General features: G+C 37.0%; 2 protein-coding genes across 2 annotated transcripts; one reads left to right on the plus strand and one right to left on the minus strand.

Annotated features, from left to right (window-relative positions):
• Positions 1-2,654: 2,654 nt before the first annotated feature.
• Positions 2,655-9,839, minus strand: LOC135795495 (fatty acid synthase-like). The gene is made up of 12 exons (XM_065307187.1): positions 9,396-9,839; positions 9,137-9,340; positions 7,616-9,039; positions 7,189-7,552; positions 5,891-7,136; positions 5,689-5,819; positions 5,482-5,632; positions 4,808-5,421; positions 4,595-4,750; positions 3,466-4,534; positions 3,146-3,406; positions 2,655-3,084 (listed from the first exon to the last, which is right to left on the minus strand). Exons 1-12 carry the CDS (start codon positions 9,815-9,817, stop codon positions 2,725-2,727), a joined length of 6,402 nt encoding a protein of 2,133 aa, XP_065163259.1. The 5' UTR covers positions 9,818-9,839; the 3' UTR covers positions 2,655-2,724.
• Positions 9,840-12,635: 2,796 nt separating this feature from the next.
• PIG-A (phosphatidylinositol glycan anchor biosynthesis class A) lies at positions 12,636-14,647 on the plus strand. Its single transcript, XM_065307205.1, has 7 exons — positions 12,636-12,849; positions 12,915-13,251; positions 13,308-13,542; positions 13,624-13,921; positions 13,998-14,095; positions 14,157-14,328; positions 14,399-14,647. The coding sequence occupies exons 1-7, from the start codon at positions 12,836-12,838 to the stop codon at positions 14,556-14,558; spliced, it is 1,314 nt and encodes a 437-aa protein (XP_065163277.1). The 5' UTR covers positions 12,636-12,835; the 3' UTR covers positions 14,559-14,647.
• The last annotated feature ends 48 nt before the right edge of the window (positions 14,648-14,695 follow it).

The raw sequence follows: 14,695 nt of genomic DNA on the forward strand, positions 1-14,695 counted from the left end.
ACTAATCTTCAGATACTTTTTTAAAACAGTGTTTGTAAAAATTACAGGACTAAGAATTCAGATAAAATGCTACCATGCGTTTGTAATTTGCAAAATAATACATGCAAATTTAATATCACTTAAATGAAATAATTAATTGGTATTAAACCGCCTAAACTTTCCGTAAAAAAATTAATTACACACCTACCTATGCATTGATAAGGAAATTTTATATCCTGGAATATATTCTATCAACTGAAAATACACGCACAGATTAATGGACACTTATACCTTATTTAAGGAGACTCTAACGGTCACAAATCATTAAACAAAACAGGCACACATGCACTGCGAAAATTTTACTGATGGTCGAAAAAGTACACGACAATTAATCCAATTATAACCTCAACATGCAAGGCGATTAGAGAGACACACTCGCGGACCACGCGGTGAAACGACTGCCGTGTGCGCTGCGCGTAGTCAGGTAAAAGGCGGATATGCAACGATATCACGCGGCAGTCGAACAAAAAAATTGTTTATACACAAATACACATTTGCTTTGGGATGTAATAAGATTGAGAAAAACAGGAATTTAGTTTACCATTACAAATAAATAATTTATTGTCTTCGTAAACGTTTACACCTCCCCTAATTTAAATATTCACTGAAAGAAAGAGTACTATTAAAATCTGAAAAATAACAGGTGAAAAAGATTTATAACAAAAAAATGCATGAAGAGGTACGGCTTCTTTTTCCCAGCTTTTTTTAATAAGTTAGTGGGAAATAAGCGATGTGAAATTTTAGGGATGAAAGAATAATTAATAACAAAAAAATGGCAAAGGGCTGCGTCATGTTTTGACGTGATAACGTCTTTAAAATCGTTTTAGTCGGGTGACTGTTCAGAAACTGTGTCGCGAGGCCTCACGAGGCCGATCGCAGGTATACCCCCCTCTCGTTATAACCTTAGGCTCCCCGCACACTACAAACTTTTTATCGGCCGATGCGGGGAGCCTAACAGTAAAACAAAATGTGAAGTGCAAGTGAAGTGTTACAACAATTGCAACAAACAAAACTTATATCACCAATAAGACGTTATCACGTAAACATCTCGATCGTAAACCTACTTTACAAACAACCATTTTTTTTTTTAGGTTTTCGGTAACGAGTATCTTTTAAATTATTAGCGCAAGCGACAAACGGATTGAATATAATGAAAGTTTGGAAAATTCTCTATCAGGTAAAAATATATAACAATTTAATTTCCTTGGCTAAAAGGTCCAAAAACAATTTATATTTTATGAATACGACTCACTTCTTCAGCTAACCTTGTACGGTGCCCTGAACCGAGTCACTTCTACCGCTACCATTGTACGGTGCCCTGACCGCGAGTCTCTTTTACCGCTACCCTCGTACTATGCCCTGAACCGAGTCACTTCTACCGCTACCTTTGTACGGTGTCCTGAACGGAGTTACTTCTACCGCTACCTTTGTACGGTGCCCTAACCGCGAGTCACTTCTACCGCTACCTTCGTAAGATGCCCTGAACAGGTGTCACTTCTACCGCTAAAAATTTTTGCTGACACAATAAAAATATAAAAATCCTGTGAATTAAGTAATATCGATAGAATCCAAGAGAATTTAAACTAATACCAGTTTCTCACTGATCAAATAAAATCAATACTATAAGTAAAGTGATAAATAAATACAATACTAGTATGAATATTTTTCTGATATTCTAATTCTCTTTCCGACACGTTTTCCAGATACGCCACAAACAAGGCAAAATGTGCCGGCCGACGGCATCTCATACACACGCGTGAAAGTAAATTTAAATCGTCTTTTACAAATATATTACTTTCAATAATTGATTGTCAAATTACCAAAACACGCCAAAGCGACTGCATAATTATGAAATCAAAAAAAAATTGAAAGCTGGGAAAATACGCGCAATTAAACCAACGATTGAAAAGGGTAACTCCACAGACTGCAGCGAAACCAAAAATGTATCCGACGGCACGCGTCACTTTTGAAACAATTTTGAGTGTTCTTTACAAAGTAGGGTATCGGGTAATTGCAGAAACAACTGATACAGAAAAAACACGTGTGTTAGAACTCACACTATGCTGCACACTTATTTAGTCTGTTCCGTCGAATAACGGACTTGAATGAAAAACGCAATTTTGACCGACAATATACACGTGAAATTCTGTCATGTGCTCGTGGAGAGACTTTAATTATACTTACTCGGAATTATCAATAGGACAGATATTTCTGATTCCAATCCTCTGCGCAATAATCCAATAGCCGTCGGACCACTAATTCACAAGTAAACACATGTGCTTTATAATAATTTCACGCGTAACTCATCGTTAGCAAAACACTGTAGACGACTATTGTCAATAACTGCTAATGTATACCGATATTACTCGATGAAATGTAATGTAATTAATTTAATCGAAATGCACGGAAGAATGATGTCAAGCCGCGTGCAAATATGAACAGACTGAACGTTCGAACGTTCGTAGCACGAGCGCAGGTATGAAACTGGTTCAAAGTGATAAAAAAGTTGTTTGTACACAAACGCCGATAAGCGTGTAGAGTTGAAAACAGAAAATTCTGATCGGTTGGTGAAATACAATTTATATATTGTTGAAAAGACGCATGGAACAAGAATATATACGGCCATACTTTATTTATTAAACTGAAATTTCCCCTGCCAAGTAAATAGCTTTAATCACAATGACCTCACGACGCAATTTCGAATTCTATGGACAATTGTTTGTGCAGCTTGTCGTTAAGCAACATCGACAAGTGGTTGCCTTCATAAGTCTCCACGCGGACGGCCTTTTCGCACAAGGCACTAAGGTTGTAATCTTCGGAGATGTTCTTGATCACCACCACCGTAGGTTTATATAATAGCACATCAGATGCTAATTTATCATTCTGCGGTCGTGTCTGATACGCCGGGATGCTCATCATACGCGACTCGAAACTAAACATCAAACTCCTAATCTGATCAACCAAAGCAATTTCCGTGTGATCAAAATATTTTGCCATCATTAGTTCCACGCGTTCGGCGTAGTTCTTTCCTTGAAGGAGAGTTTCCTGAAATATGCACATTAAATTATTTTCTTTGGTCTATTTGTTATTGCTTAGCATCACTTACTCTAAGGTTTGTGATATCTTGATGAGGCATTGTAGTTTGCACCAAACCTTCAATCATGTTGCATTCAAGATCATCCTGACTTTTACCCTTGATAAGTTCGAAGAGGCTGTACATCAAATCCGGTGCCCCATCGAGTAATATCAGTTTCCCCCGGATGTTGATGGCTTCGAAACGTTTCATTAGTTCAATGGCGGCAAAGTTACCTATTGAATGTGCCAGGAATTTAAATGACTTGAACGATTTGATCTCGTCTTTCAGAGCCTGTAAAAGAATATTATCGATTTAATTTTACGTTTTATTCAAATGAAAGTTGTACTCACTTTGAATAAATAATCAACAATAACGTCCACGTTCTTCTGTTGTAATGTGATGCTGTCATAACTAATCACCTTCATATGTGTCTTCATTTTATTTGACATAATCTCAAAGGCTCTGTAGTCCGCATCAACGCCAGGGAATGCAAGAATAAAATCACCTTTACATTTGCTCGCGTCCTGATTAAAGTCTACAATTTGCTCTTTGGACGTAGCTAACTGTATGCCTGGAATCAACATTGTTAATTCCACTGAGTTTGTATTAACCATAGCCGCATCCGGTTTTTCTGAACTTCGCGAGCTCATCTCCTCCAGTTTAGCAAAAGTAAGTGATCTTAAATCGTTTGGCGTTAGAGATACTTCAAAGTCACGCTCCAGCGTCTGCTTGATCTCGACGGCCATCATAGAGTCCATACCTAGTTCAGGTAAGCAGGTATGCGGACTAACTGATTTAACGTCCTGTACACCAAGAATACGACATACTGCTTCAATGGGTGAGTCTGCAGAACGCTTGTTAAACTTCTCGGCGACGACAATACTTGAGACAATCGGACAGCGCGACAGAAGAAGTTCGTCAAACACCGCAAGGCAGTTCCCAACCTTTTGTTGCAACGTGCCACCGATAGCAATTTCGTTGTGCTCCTTTTGAAGAGCCTCCAGAAGACCTACGTCACCAATTGCTCCCCATTGTACAGCAAGCGCCGGAAAACCGGCTGCGTGCCGTTGTTCACAGATGCGCTCCATGACGGAATTGGAATAACCGTAATTAGTTTGACCGCCATTACCGCGTCCGCAAGATACCGACGAGAATACTACAAATGTGCTCATCTTCGGACAAAGTTGACGAGTTATCTTGTCTAAATGTTCGGTGAGAATGGCCTTAGGTTCCATTGAAACTTTCATTGTTTCAATAGTCTGATGCTCAAAAATAGCATCTTTTAAGACTACAGCCAAGTTAAATATACCATCAATTGGGGCTATTGCATGAATGTCCTTAAGTGCTTTGTAACATGTATCATAATCAATTATATTTTCCATTAAAATTGTAACTTTCACTCCGTACGCTTGCCAAATACTGAAGAAATATTTTAGAATCAGTAAAATCCAGTACGATTATTGCAAAATTTCAACTTACGCTATCCGGTAACGCTGATAACCGGTTGTAATGCCAGTCCTAGAAGAGAGAATAATATGTTTTGCTCCTCGGACAACTAACCAATCGGCCAGCTCCAAGCCAAAACCTCCCAACCCACCAAAAAGAATGTAAGATTTGCTTGGATCGCAGTAATACCTAGAAAAAACAATTGTTTATGAACTAAACAACGTTACATTTCAAAATTTTACTAACCTTGGTAAAACTTTATGCTCCTTTTCGTGATCTATACGAATCATCACTTTACCAATATGTTTACCGGTACTCAAGTATTTAAATGCCTTGTCCAACTCATCCATTTCGAATATCGTCCTTGGCAAGGGCTTAATGTAGCCATCCCGGAATGCATTTGCCCACAGCGTGTGCAACACGCCGCTGCAACTTTGATCCATCAAGCACGAATCCAACATTACTCCAATATGTCTACATTCCCGCATAGCCAAATCCAAACAGAGGCCATTGTTTTTGTCTAGATCGTACTTGCCGATTTCAACGAATGAGCCACCATGTGCGAGACACTGTACAGACGCCAACAACTTTTCCTCGGCCAATGAATTTAAAACGATATCAACACCTCGTCCATTTGTTTCGCGCATAATCATCTCTTTGAAGCTAGTGTCGCGTGAAGAACCAATATGACTCGATTTGATGTGAGGATAATGCTCTCGTAGAAAATCTCTCTTCTCTTGAGTACCGACTGTCACGAAGATATCGCAGTTGAAGTAAGAGCAGACATTCAATGCTGATAAACCTACGCCCCCAGTACCAGAATGAATAAGAATTGATTGTCCTTTTTGTAGATCAGCTCTCTAAATGTTTATAGAAGTTGTAATAAATTGTAAGATAAACAAAAATAAAATAAAAGTTACATGAATCAAGCCGAACATAACGGTACTGTAGACTACAAGAACAGTCGCCGCGTCCTCCATACTTAAATGGTCGGGAATTTCTAGCATGTAATGACAATCTTGCGCTAAGTTTGAAATACCTCCGGCACCCATGGAACAAACTCGTTTACCCCTAAAACAAGAACAATTTATACAACTGGGAACAGAAATTGTTAAAATGTAATTTACTTATTGTCATAACCGACATATTCAAAGCCTTGCAAACGATCTTGGATTAAACGATCAGTCGTAATTGCTTCAGGTGATAGTTTGCCGGAAGCAAGCATCAAATCACGGAAATTTAGTGCGGCGTACATAATCTGAACAAAAATAATAAACATATGCAAAATCTTTATTAAAACATTTTCAAAATTGCTAATTTGCCACATACCTTCATTTTAGCTTGGTGTTCTGGTCGGATTGGTCCTTGAGTCCAACACAACGTTGATAAATCACCTGGGTTCAATGTCTTAGCAAACCAATGATGTGATAACACCTTATCCGAATCGGATAATAACAAATGTCGGTAGGTTCCCCATTGCCCATCCATGAATACATTGATTTTCATTTGTTTATTGAGCTGTTTTTGAACCGCATCATTGGCGTTATTGTTTTCATCAAACTGTACCGATTTATCTTGAAGGAAGATGCAGCTAACCTTGTCACTACCTGGTTCCTTATTTAAACAATTCGTAAAACCTAATATTCCGTTTTTGTAGTTGTTTTGTGCAACAAGAACTACACCCGCGTCAGTTTTCATTGCGTCTTGAGCAGCCCATAGCCAACTCATATCTTCTGAGTTGGAAATGTCTATGGTTATTGTTCTAGATGCGGCCGGAAGTCGTTTCCGTAAAAAGTACACAATCGGATATTTAGTACTGTTTTCTTCAAGAATAATGGTGTGTTTTGTAAGGACCACCAAAGATTCTGGGAATGATTGCTCTTTAGAACAGAAACACATCATAAATCCATCGGGAATCAAATACTTGTCAATGTCATCGAATAATGTTTCACACGGCTGCTTACAAACCAACAAAAGTTTTGGTTCTGTTAATTCAGCTTCAATTTTGCAATTAGGTACTTCAAGACCTTCCTTCTTGGTAATGATAGTCATATCAGGAATCACAAGAGGAAGATCTTCTATGGCGTTGCAAATTTGATTTGTGATTACCGAGTCTTCACTTTCATCGTCTCCTACCAGTTCAGCGACTGTAAAACTCACGGTTTGCTTAGATTCAAGCAGTAATTGAATATTTATCCTAACCGAAGTAGCAAGATTCGTGGTGTAGTCATTTGGAACAAACTGATAATTCTCTAATACGGGTACCAGACGTTCCTTTCTTCGGGCAATTGACTTAGCATTCAGTCCACGCATTTCGATGTATTTGGAGCGTACCGTCATGCAGTCTTTGAAGAAACGAACCGTGACCAATTTATCCTCCTTGGCATTGACATAATCCATATGATTTTGTGCCCGAAGCACCAAACGTTCAAGTCCTACTGGCACGTAGAGACTTCTTGTGTCCTGATTCAAAATACACACTTGCATCATGTTATCCAGGAAAGTAACCCAGTTGTTGTCCCATTTAATGGTAGCAACGGTGGGGGTCACTTCCTCTATTGCACGGAACAATCCACTGAAATAATGATTATTACATTTTTACCAAAATAAAAGTTTCAGACATTTACCCGTAATTATATCCTCTCAATCTTAATTCACGATAGGCATCTTTAGCCGTCAGAATATACTGGTCTGCAGTACTATCACGTTGTTCTTCTTCATCAGTAATAAATGCCTCACTGCCTTCTGTTTTTTCGTCGTACCGTTGGATCCTTCCGGTAACAACAGTTGCGCCATTTTCAGACACTTCAAAATTACCATTGTGTTCCACAACTATGTACAATTCCAGATCGATATCAGTAAGCGTACATGCTCTATGGAATCGAAGATTTTCGAAAACAACGCCAAGACCTTGTGAATAAAGACCATTTAAATCGGCGTATAGGTTCCAAACGTGGATAATATAGCCTGTAGCCGGAAATAAGTTCCTATCTGAAAATGAAGAAAACATTTAAAAAACATATCTATTTTGTAATACTGTGTGGATTGCATTACTGTCAATCATGTGACCACGAATGTACGCATGGTCCTTATTAACTGCATTAATAACATCGACGCGCTCTGCTTGGAAGACAACATCTTTTGCCCATCGGATCATATTAATCGGTTTGTGCTTCCACTTGAGCAGGTGACCAAGCATGTCAGTACCGGCACTGACAGGATAATTATTCCGTGGATAAAGCTTGTAAACTTGTGGCTGGAATCCCAATTCGTAGAGTTTGCCAACATTACATAAGAAACTGTCTTCTTTGAGGTCATCACCAAATGTAATAAGGTTGCATTTTTTCTTTAGGTGTGCAGGAATTGTGGCATTGCCCAAAAGTACAATGGTTCCCTTGTAAGAATAAATGGAAGTTGATTTGATCCATTCCTCAATTACTTCTGGTTTAGTGCTTGTGAAAGGTTCCACTGGTAAACAAAGCCCTTTAAATGCTTGTAAGAGTACAACCTTAGGATCACCTTTGTTTTGTTCTAGAATACTTTTCAGCAGCGGAATTTGTTTAAGATTTTCAATGCATTTGGCTGATGTAAAGTTGCCTATTATCAACTTTATTTTGTCATCTCCTGAATATGGTGCCTTCATAGAAGACCTCACATTCTTACCAACAATTGTATACCCTCGATATAGATGAGTATCAATATTGGTTTTAAATGATTCCTGCAAAAGACCGAGATATTCTACATCTTTACATTTTGCTATTTCATCGTGAATTGTATCCAAAGCAGCTTGCGTTCGGCCACTGTAACAAACCAATCTTGATTTTACAGGTTGAGATCTCTCCGGATTAATTTTAAAATATCTTTCTACAATGGCGTGCGCATTTCCGCCGCCAAAACCAAAACTATTAACACCCGCGTATTTCTTATCTTTCGGGAAAGGTGTCACTTCTGTTAGAACTTTCAATCGTTGTTCCGCCAACGCGGATACACCTTCTCTAGGTTTATCGTAATGAATGTTTGGAGCAATTTGTCCAGTGTTCAACGCGTGCATAACTTTTACCATTGAACACAAACCGGCCGATGGTTCCGTGTGTCCAATGTTGCCTTTTACGGAGCCAATCATAAGCGGGGCTTCCTTGGTCGGTTTGAAGAACTCGTCAATGACAGTGAGTTCTTCTGGATCACCGACCCTGGTGCCCGTTCCGTGTGCCTCTAAGAATCCGATTTCTTTAGGATCCACTTTTCCCTCGGAATAGACTTCTTTCAAAACGGCAAGTTGACCATCAAAAGATGGAAACGTAATGCCTTGCGATTTGAAACCGTCCGCATTGGCTTTCGCGTGAACTAGTTTTGCGTAAATTCGCTTTGCTTCCGGGCGTTTCTGAAGCACCATTGCAACAATAGCTTCAGAGCGAGTATAACCAGTTGCGTCATTATCAAATGGACGACATCCGCCTCCAATATTAAGTACTCCTAATCTAAAATGAGCAAATGTGTACCCGTTTAACACTTATGTATATTATTAAAATAATAAATATAAAACAATACAACTGGATTTCCATACAAAAATCCTACCTTGCAAATTGCAGAGTCAAGTAAGGATCCAAACACAAATTGGTTCCGCCAACTATGGCCTGATCGCATCGTCCTTGACGAATAGCGTTATATGCCGCATCCAAAGCATACATTCCACTACTACATGCTGTGTCCAAATTCATTGCTGGGCCATTCACTTGAAGGCAGTAACTCACCCTCTGTGCATTCATGGAACGGGTGGCACTACAATATCAATCATTACCTTTTTGGCCTTATTATAATAAATTATTTCACAAACCCAGGAATAATATTATTATCCTCCTTGATCCCTTTGTAAAAGCACAATTCATACTCGGAGGCGCAACCGCCGGTAAAGACGCCGGTTTTGGTCCCTTTCAATTCATCCGGATGTATACCTGCATCGAATAGTGCTTGGTATACTTGTTCCAGAAAGATGCGTCCCATAGGATCAGTGTATATTGACTGGAATGCATGGATTCCAAAGCTACCCGGATCGAAAAGTTCGACCTCCCAAAGTCGTCCCCCCAGTTTGGGGATCTCAGGGTGGTCGATCTTTCCGCGTCGTTCGTCCTCATCGCAGAGATTCACTTTGTTCAGCAACTGATCGATGTATTCCTTCGCGGAGCGCGAGTTGGGGAACTGCCCCGACATGCCCGTGATGACGATGTCATCGTCGCTTTCCGTGTTGCAAGGTGACATAATGGCGAATCACTAAACACATTCCTAAATTTTTTGCATTTATATAAGCAGTACGGGGGCTAGTTATGCGCATGTTTAGACAACTAGCAGCAAAAACTGGTGCGCTTTTTTGATTCAATACTTATTGTTTGCATGAAATATTCGCATCATTAATTCCTAAGGTCAAGGGAATTTTTGAGTTCTTACCATGGAACAAAGTTCAAAACGAACGTAAAGTACATTTTACAATAAATTATTTTCGTTTGTTTTTGTAGTATTTACTATTTACGTGTTTATGTGTTTACGTGTTTACCTTCAAAGTTTAAAGAATTTTTAATTAGCAATTTCGGTATTTGCAGCAGGGTGCAATGTACATTATCAAATAAGTATTCAAATATGTATATATTATGCAAGCAATTTGCTTTCCATGAATTTTGTGAGTTTCGTTGTAAATGAAGCATTGTTTGCAAAACATTTTCAGATTTTGCACGAAAGGTTACGCTTTGCATACGTGTTAGTTTCCTGTGAAACTTGTGCTCAGGGTAATATGGGGCATATTTTGAATTTAATTCATTAGAAAATATCGATATTGTGATAGATGAATTGTTGGTTTAAATTTGACGCAAATAAAAGTGAAATTGAAATAATTAAAACTACGCACAAACTAAGCCCAATATTACTATAGTAAAAATGAATATTGATATTTATTGTTGTTATTATGTTAATCTAAATTTATTAAGAAAATAAAATTAAATATTTGTTAAAGGTTTGTGTTGAAAATAAAATGAAAGTGAATAAGTTGCATGTTTACTTTGAAATCTACATCCAATACGAATTTAAATATGAATTGCGATTATATAAGTGTTACACGGCAGTGCAGACGGTAAATTAATTGTCCTTGACCGTGGGGTTCACGCATGTCGCAGACTAATACGTCATGATTGAAAATTTTCCAATGCTACAAGCATTTTATCGTTTTTTAAAAGTCGGAAAGTGGGATTTAATGTTTTTCCAAATGCGAAATTTTCAAAATTACGCTAAATCATGATATTCGATATAGCAGATTCTATGACACAGCTTGAAAATGTATTATGCATAAACTTCATTATTATGTATTACAGAAAAAATCTATATATATAAAATTTGCGTGTCACAGTGTTTGTTTCCATACTCCTCCGAAACGGCTTTACCGATTTTTACCAAATTTTATATGCGTATTCAGTAGGTCTGAGAATCGGCTAACATCTATTTTTCATACCCCTAAGTGATAAGGGTTGTTCACCCTTAAGTTTTTTTTAAATTTTTGGACAAATTCTTTTGTTTTTATTTTTTCTTATAATGTGGAATTAAAAAATACATACAACCCTAAATTTTTAGTTTTTTATCACCAACCCCTATTTCTTTATAGCCATTTTAGTAATTTAATCATTTTTCATCCCGCTCAAAGAAAATTTTTATATGCGTATTCAGTAGGTCTGAGAATCGGTAACTTCATATCTCTAAGTGATAAGGGTTGTTCACCCTTAATTTTTTTTAAATTTTGGTCGAAATTTTTTGTTTTTATTCTTTTAATGTGGCATTAAAATATACATACAACCCTAAATTTTTGGTTTCTTATCACCAACCCCTATTTTTTATAATAAGTAAGTTACTTTTTGTCTACACTAAAATTTATCTAGAAACTTGAAATAATTTATATGGCAAAACAACGTTTGCCCGGTTAACTAGTATTCTATAAAATCTCTCTATACTATGTCCCAGCGCCCTCTTACGGCTATGTAACTGCTATAAATAGTACTTTTTTAAATATACTATACGCTAGTAAAGTATCTACCTTAGCGCCGCCTCGTGGCTTATTTTTTAAATGGTGGGTAAGCTACACCTGTCAAGCTAATGTTTACACTTTCTTATTGAATATATTATCAATAATTAAACATTTAAAAAAAATGTCGACAAAAAAATATTTTTGTTTGTATGCCAATATCATGTTTCTCAGAAACAACTATTTCATCAACTGCAGCATCTGCTGGAGCTGTATTAATTATTGCAGATGAAATTCTTTCCCGTCGTTTTCGCAATCTCTCAGCTCGTAAACCTGCATTAGAATTTCATTTTTTTTTACGTATATTAGAGGAAATATAGTTGGGTGATAAGATTCATTGAGTGGATTGTTAGATTTTTCACCCCCAACAAAATGTGCACTGCAAATTCTGGAATTTTTTCCAGGCTGCCACGGTTTTCCATCACTCCTGCAATCAGAGCTTTACTTATAAAATTGTGACAATAATTGAAATTATTTGTTTGCTATTAAAATTGAATAATCATGTTTAGTGAAAAAGAACTAACTACCCTATTTTTTATAGCCATTTTAGTAATTTATTCACTTTTCATACCGCTTGAAGGAATGAGACTGAAGCCGGTCTTCTTTTTCACTCACACAATAAGACTTCTGTCACACCCTACACAGTTTTCGGCCATCATTATGGTATACGTATCAAGTGTAGTAAGTAACGTTTACAATGGTTAACAACACTTTTGCGATTCATTTTTATATTATAGATTACTATTTTATTCATAATAATAAAATTATTAATTTTAAGTGTATTTGGCACAATTAGTTCAGTTAATTAAATTTTTCATACTGACACACTTATAATAAGTAAGTTACTCTTTGTCTACACTAAAATTTATCTAGAAACTAGAAATAATTTATATGGCAAAACAACGTTTGCCCGGTTAACTAGTATATATATAACATAACATGGTATAATGGTATAACATGGTACTCAAGGTTTCAGATCTCACTATTTAAGAAATAAGCCACGAGGCGGCGCTAAGGTAGATACTTTACTAGCGTATATGCAACCATTTTTACTTCCAGCTGAAAGTTGTTTACCTATAGTTAATCAGCAATAATCACCATAATTCATCAATTATTACATGAAGAGCAACTTGAAACATTAAAAAACAAACCAAAAATGTAAATTAAGTTTAAATATGGGTTAAGTTTCGATGTGCCACCACGTTTAACACATTACAATGCAACGAATATGGTAACTAAACTTTTTTCTTTCAATATCAAATATCAATATTACTCATCAATTGTTTTAATTTTTAGTTTAGTATCCGATTTTTTCTACCCTAATGTGGGAGGAGTAGAAGAACATATATACAATTTAGCACAATGTCTGATTTCAAGGGGTCATAAAGTCATTGTGATTACCCACAGCTATGATAATAGGAAAGGTATCAGATACATGACAAATGGACTAAAAGTTTACTACCTCCCAATAAAAGTCTTCTACAATCAATGTATTCTTCCAACTATGATTGCAAACATTCCATTAATAAGATACATTTATATCAGAGAGAGGATTGAAATAGTCCATGGGCATTCAGCTTTCAGTGCACTTGCACATGAAGCAATGCTAATTGGAAACTTAATGAAGTTAAAGGTACTTTTACATATTATAATTAAGCACTGTGTGTAATTTTGGGCACTGAATTTCAGACTGTATTTACGGATCACAGTCTTTTTGGGTTTGCTGACATGTCTGCTGTTTTGACCAACAAGTTTTTGGAGATTTCTTTGGTCGCATGCACGCATTGCATTTGTGTGTCGCACATCGGTAAAGAGAACACGGTCTTACGGGCGAAAGTTAGTTTTGATCGGGTGTCAGTAATACCGAATGCGGTAGATACATATTCGTTTACTCCACAAGTTCAAATGAGACCGAAAGATTCCAGTAAGAATTATTTTAAAACTTTCACTTACCTTAAAAGTATCCACCAAACAATAAATCAAAATGTTTGTTTCATCATTCCAGTTGTTATAGTAGTAGTATCACGTCTGGTTTATCGCAAGGGCGTCGATTTGATGGCGCAAGTGATGGCGGACATCTGTGTTAGGTATCCCAATGTAAGTTTTCTGATTGGTGGCGATGGTCCCAAACTGTGGCTGCTGCAGGAAATCCGCGAACAGTTCGGTTTGCACGACAGGGTAACATTGCTAGGCGCATTAAAACATTCCGAGGTGACCGACGTTTTAAATCAGGGGCATATCTTCTTGAATACCTCATTGACAGAGGCATTCTGCATGGCTATCGTTGAAGCCGCATCATGCGGGTAAGAATTATACATAAAACAATTCAAAATAAAGTTAGAAATCGAGTTAATATGCAAAATACATATTCTTACCTAGATTGCACGTGGTATCTACACAAGTCGGAGGCATTCCAGAAGTTCTACCAAGTGATATGATATTTTTAACGGAACCCACTGCCGAAGCTTTAATTAAAGGCAAAATTAATTTCAAAATAAAAACCTTAAAATGTTTAATTTAATTGCTCTGTATTTAAAGGTGTTGAAGCTGCAATTGCCAAAATGGAAGCTGGCGATATACCGTGTCCATACGTAAATAACGACCGAGTGCGTTCATATTACAACTGGCTAAACGTAACACAACGAACCGAGGTTGTTTACAATCACATTTTAAGAACTGAATTGAAAAGCCCCGGGGAACAACTCGCTAGGTAACATAACTACATAAAAACTATTATTATTAATCACCTAAACACTCATTTTATTTTAAATTTCTTATAGTTACTTGTCAACGGGGGCTTGGCCATTCCTCCTCGTAGTTACTTTATGTAAAGTTATTTTAATGATACTGGAATACATTTTTCCATCCAAGAACATCGATATTGCTCCAGATTACGATATGGAAGTGATCCTAAAACGAAGAGAAAAGAAAATAAATTAATATTATCAACAATCTATGATAATGTTCAATTTATGCCATAATAAACGTTATATGTGCTGTAAAATTGAATCGGCGCATGTGCAGCAAAATTTACTTTTTCTACTTTAATTGCTTTACAAATCATCTTATGTAAACGC

The sequence above is a fragment of the Atheta coriaria genome, unplaced genomic scaffold (genome assembly GCF_025399875.1).
Source record: "Atheta coriaria isolate IRGN ID8LTWV9N9 unplaced genomic scaffold, Caltech_Dcor_3.1 hic_scaffold_7_pilon, whole genome shotgun sequence".
NCBI classification, from domain to species: domain Eukaryota; kingdom Metazoa; phylum Arthropoda; class Insecta; order Coleoptera; family Staphylinidae; genus Dalotia; species Dalotia coriaria.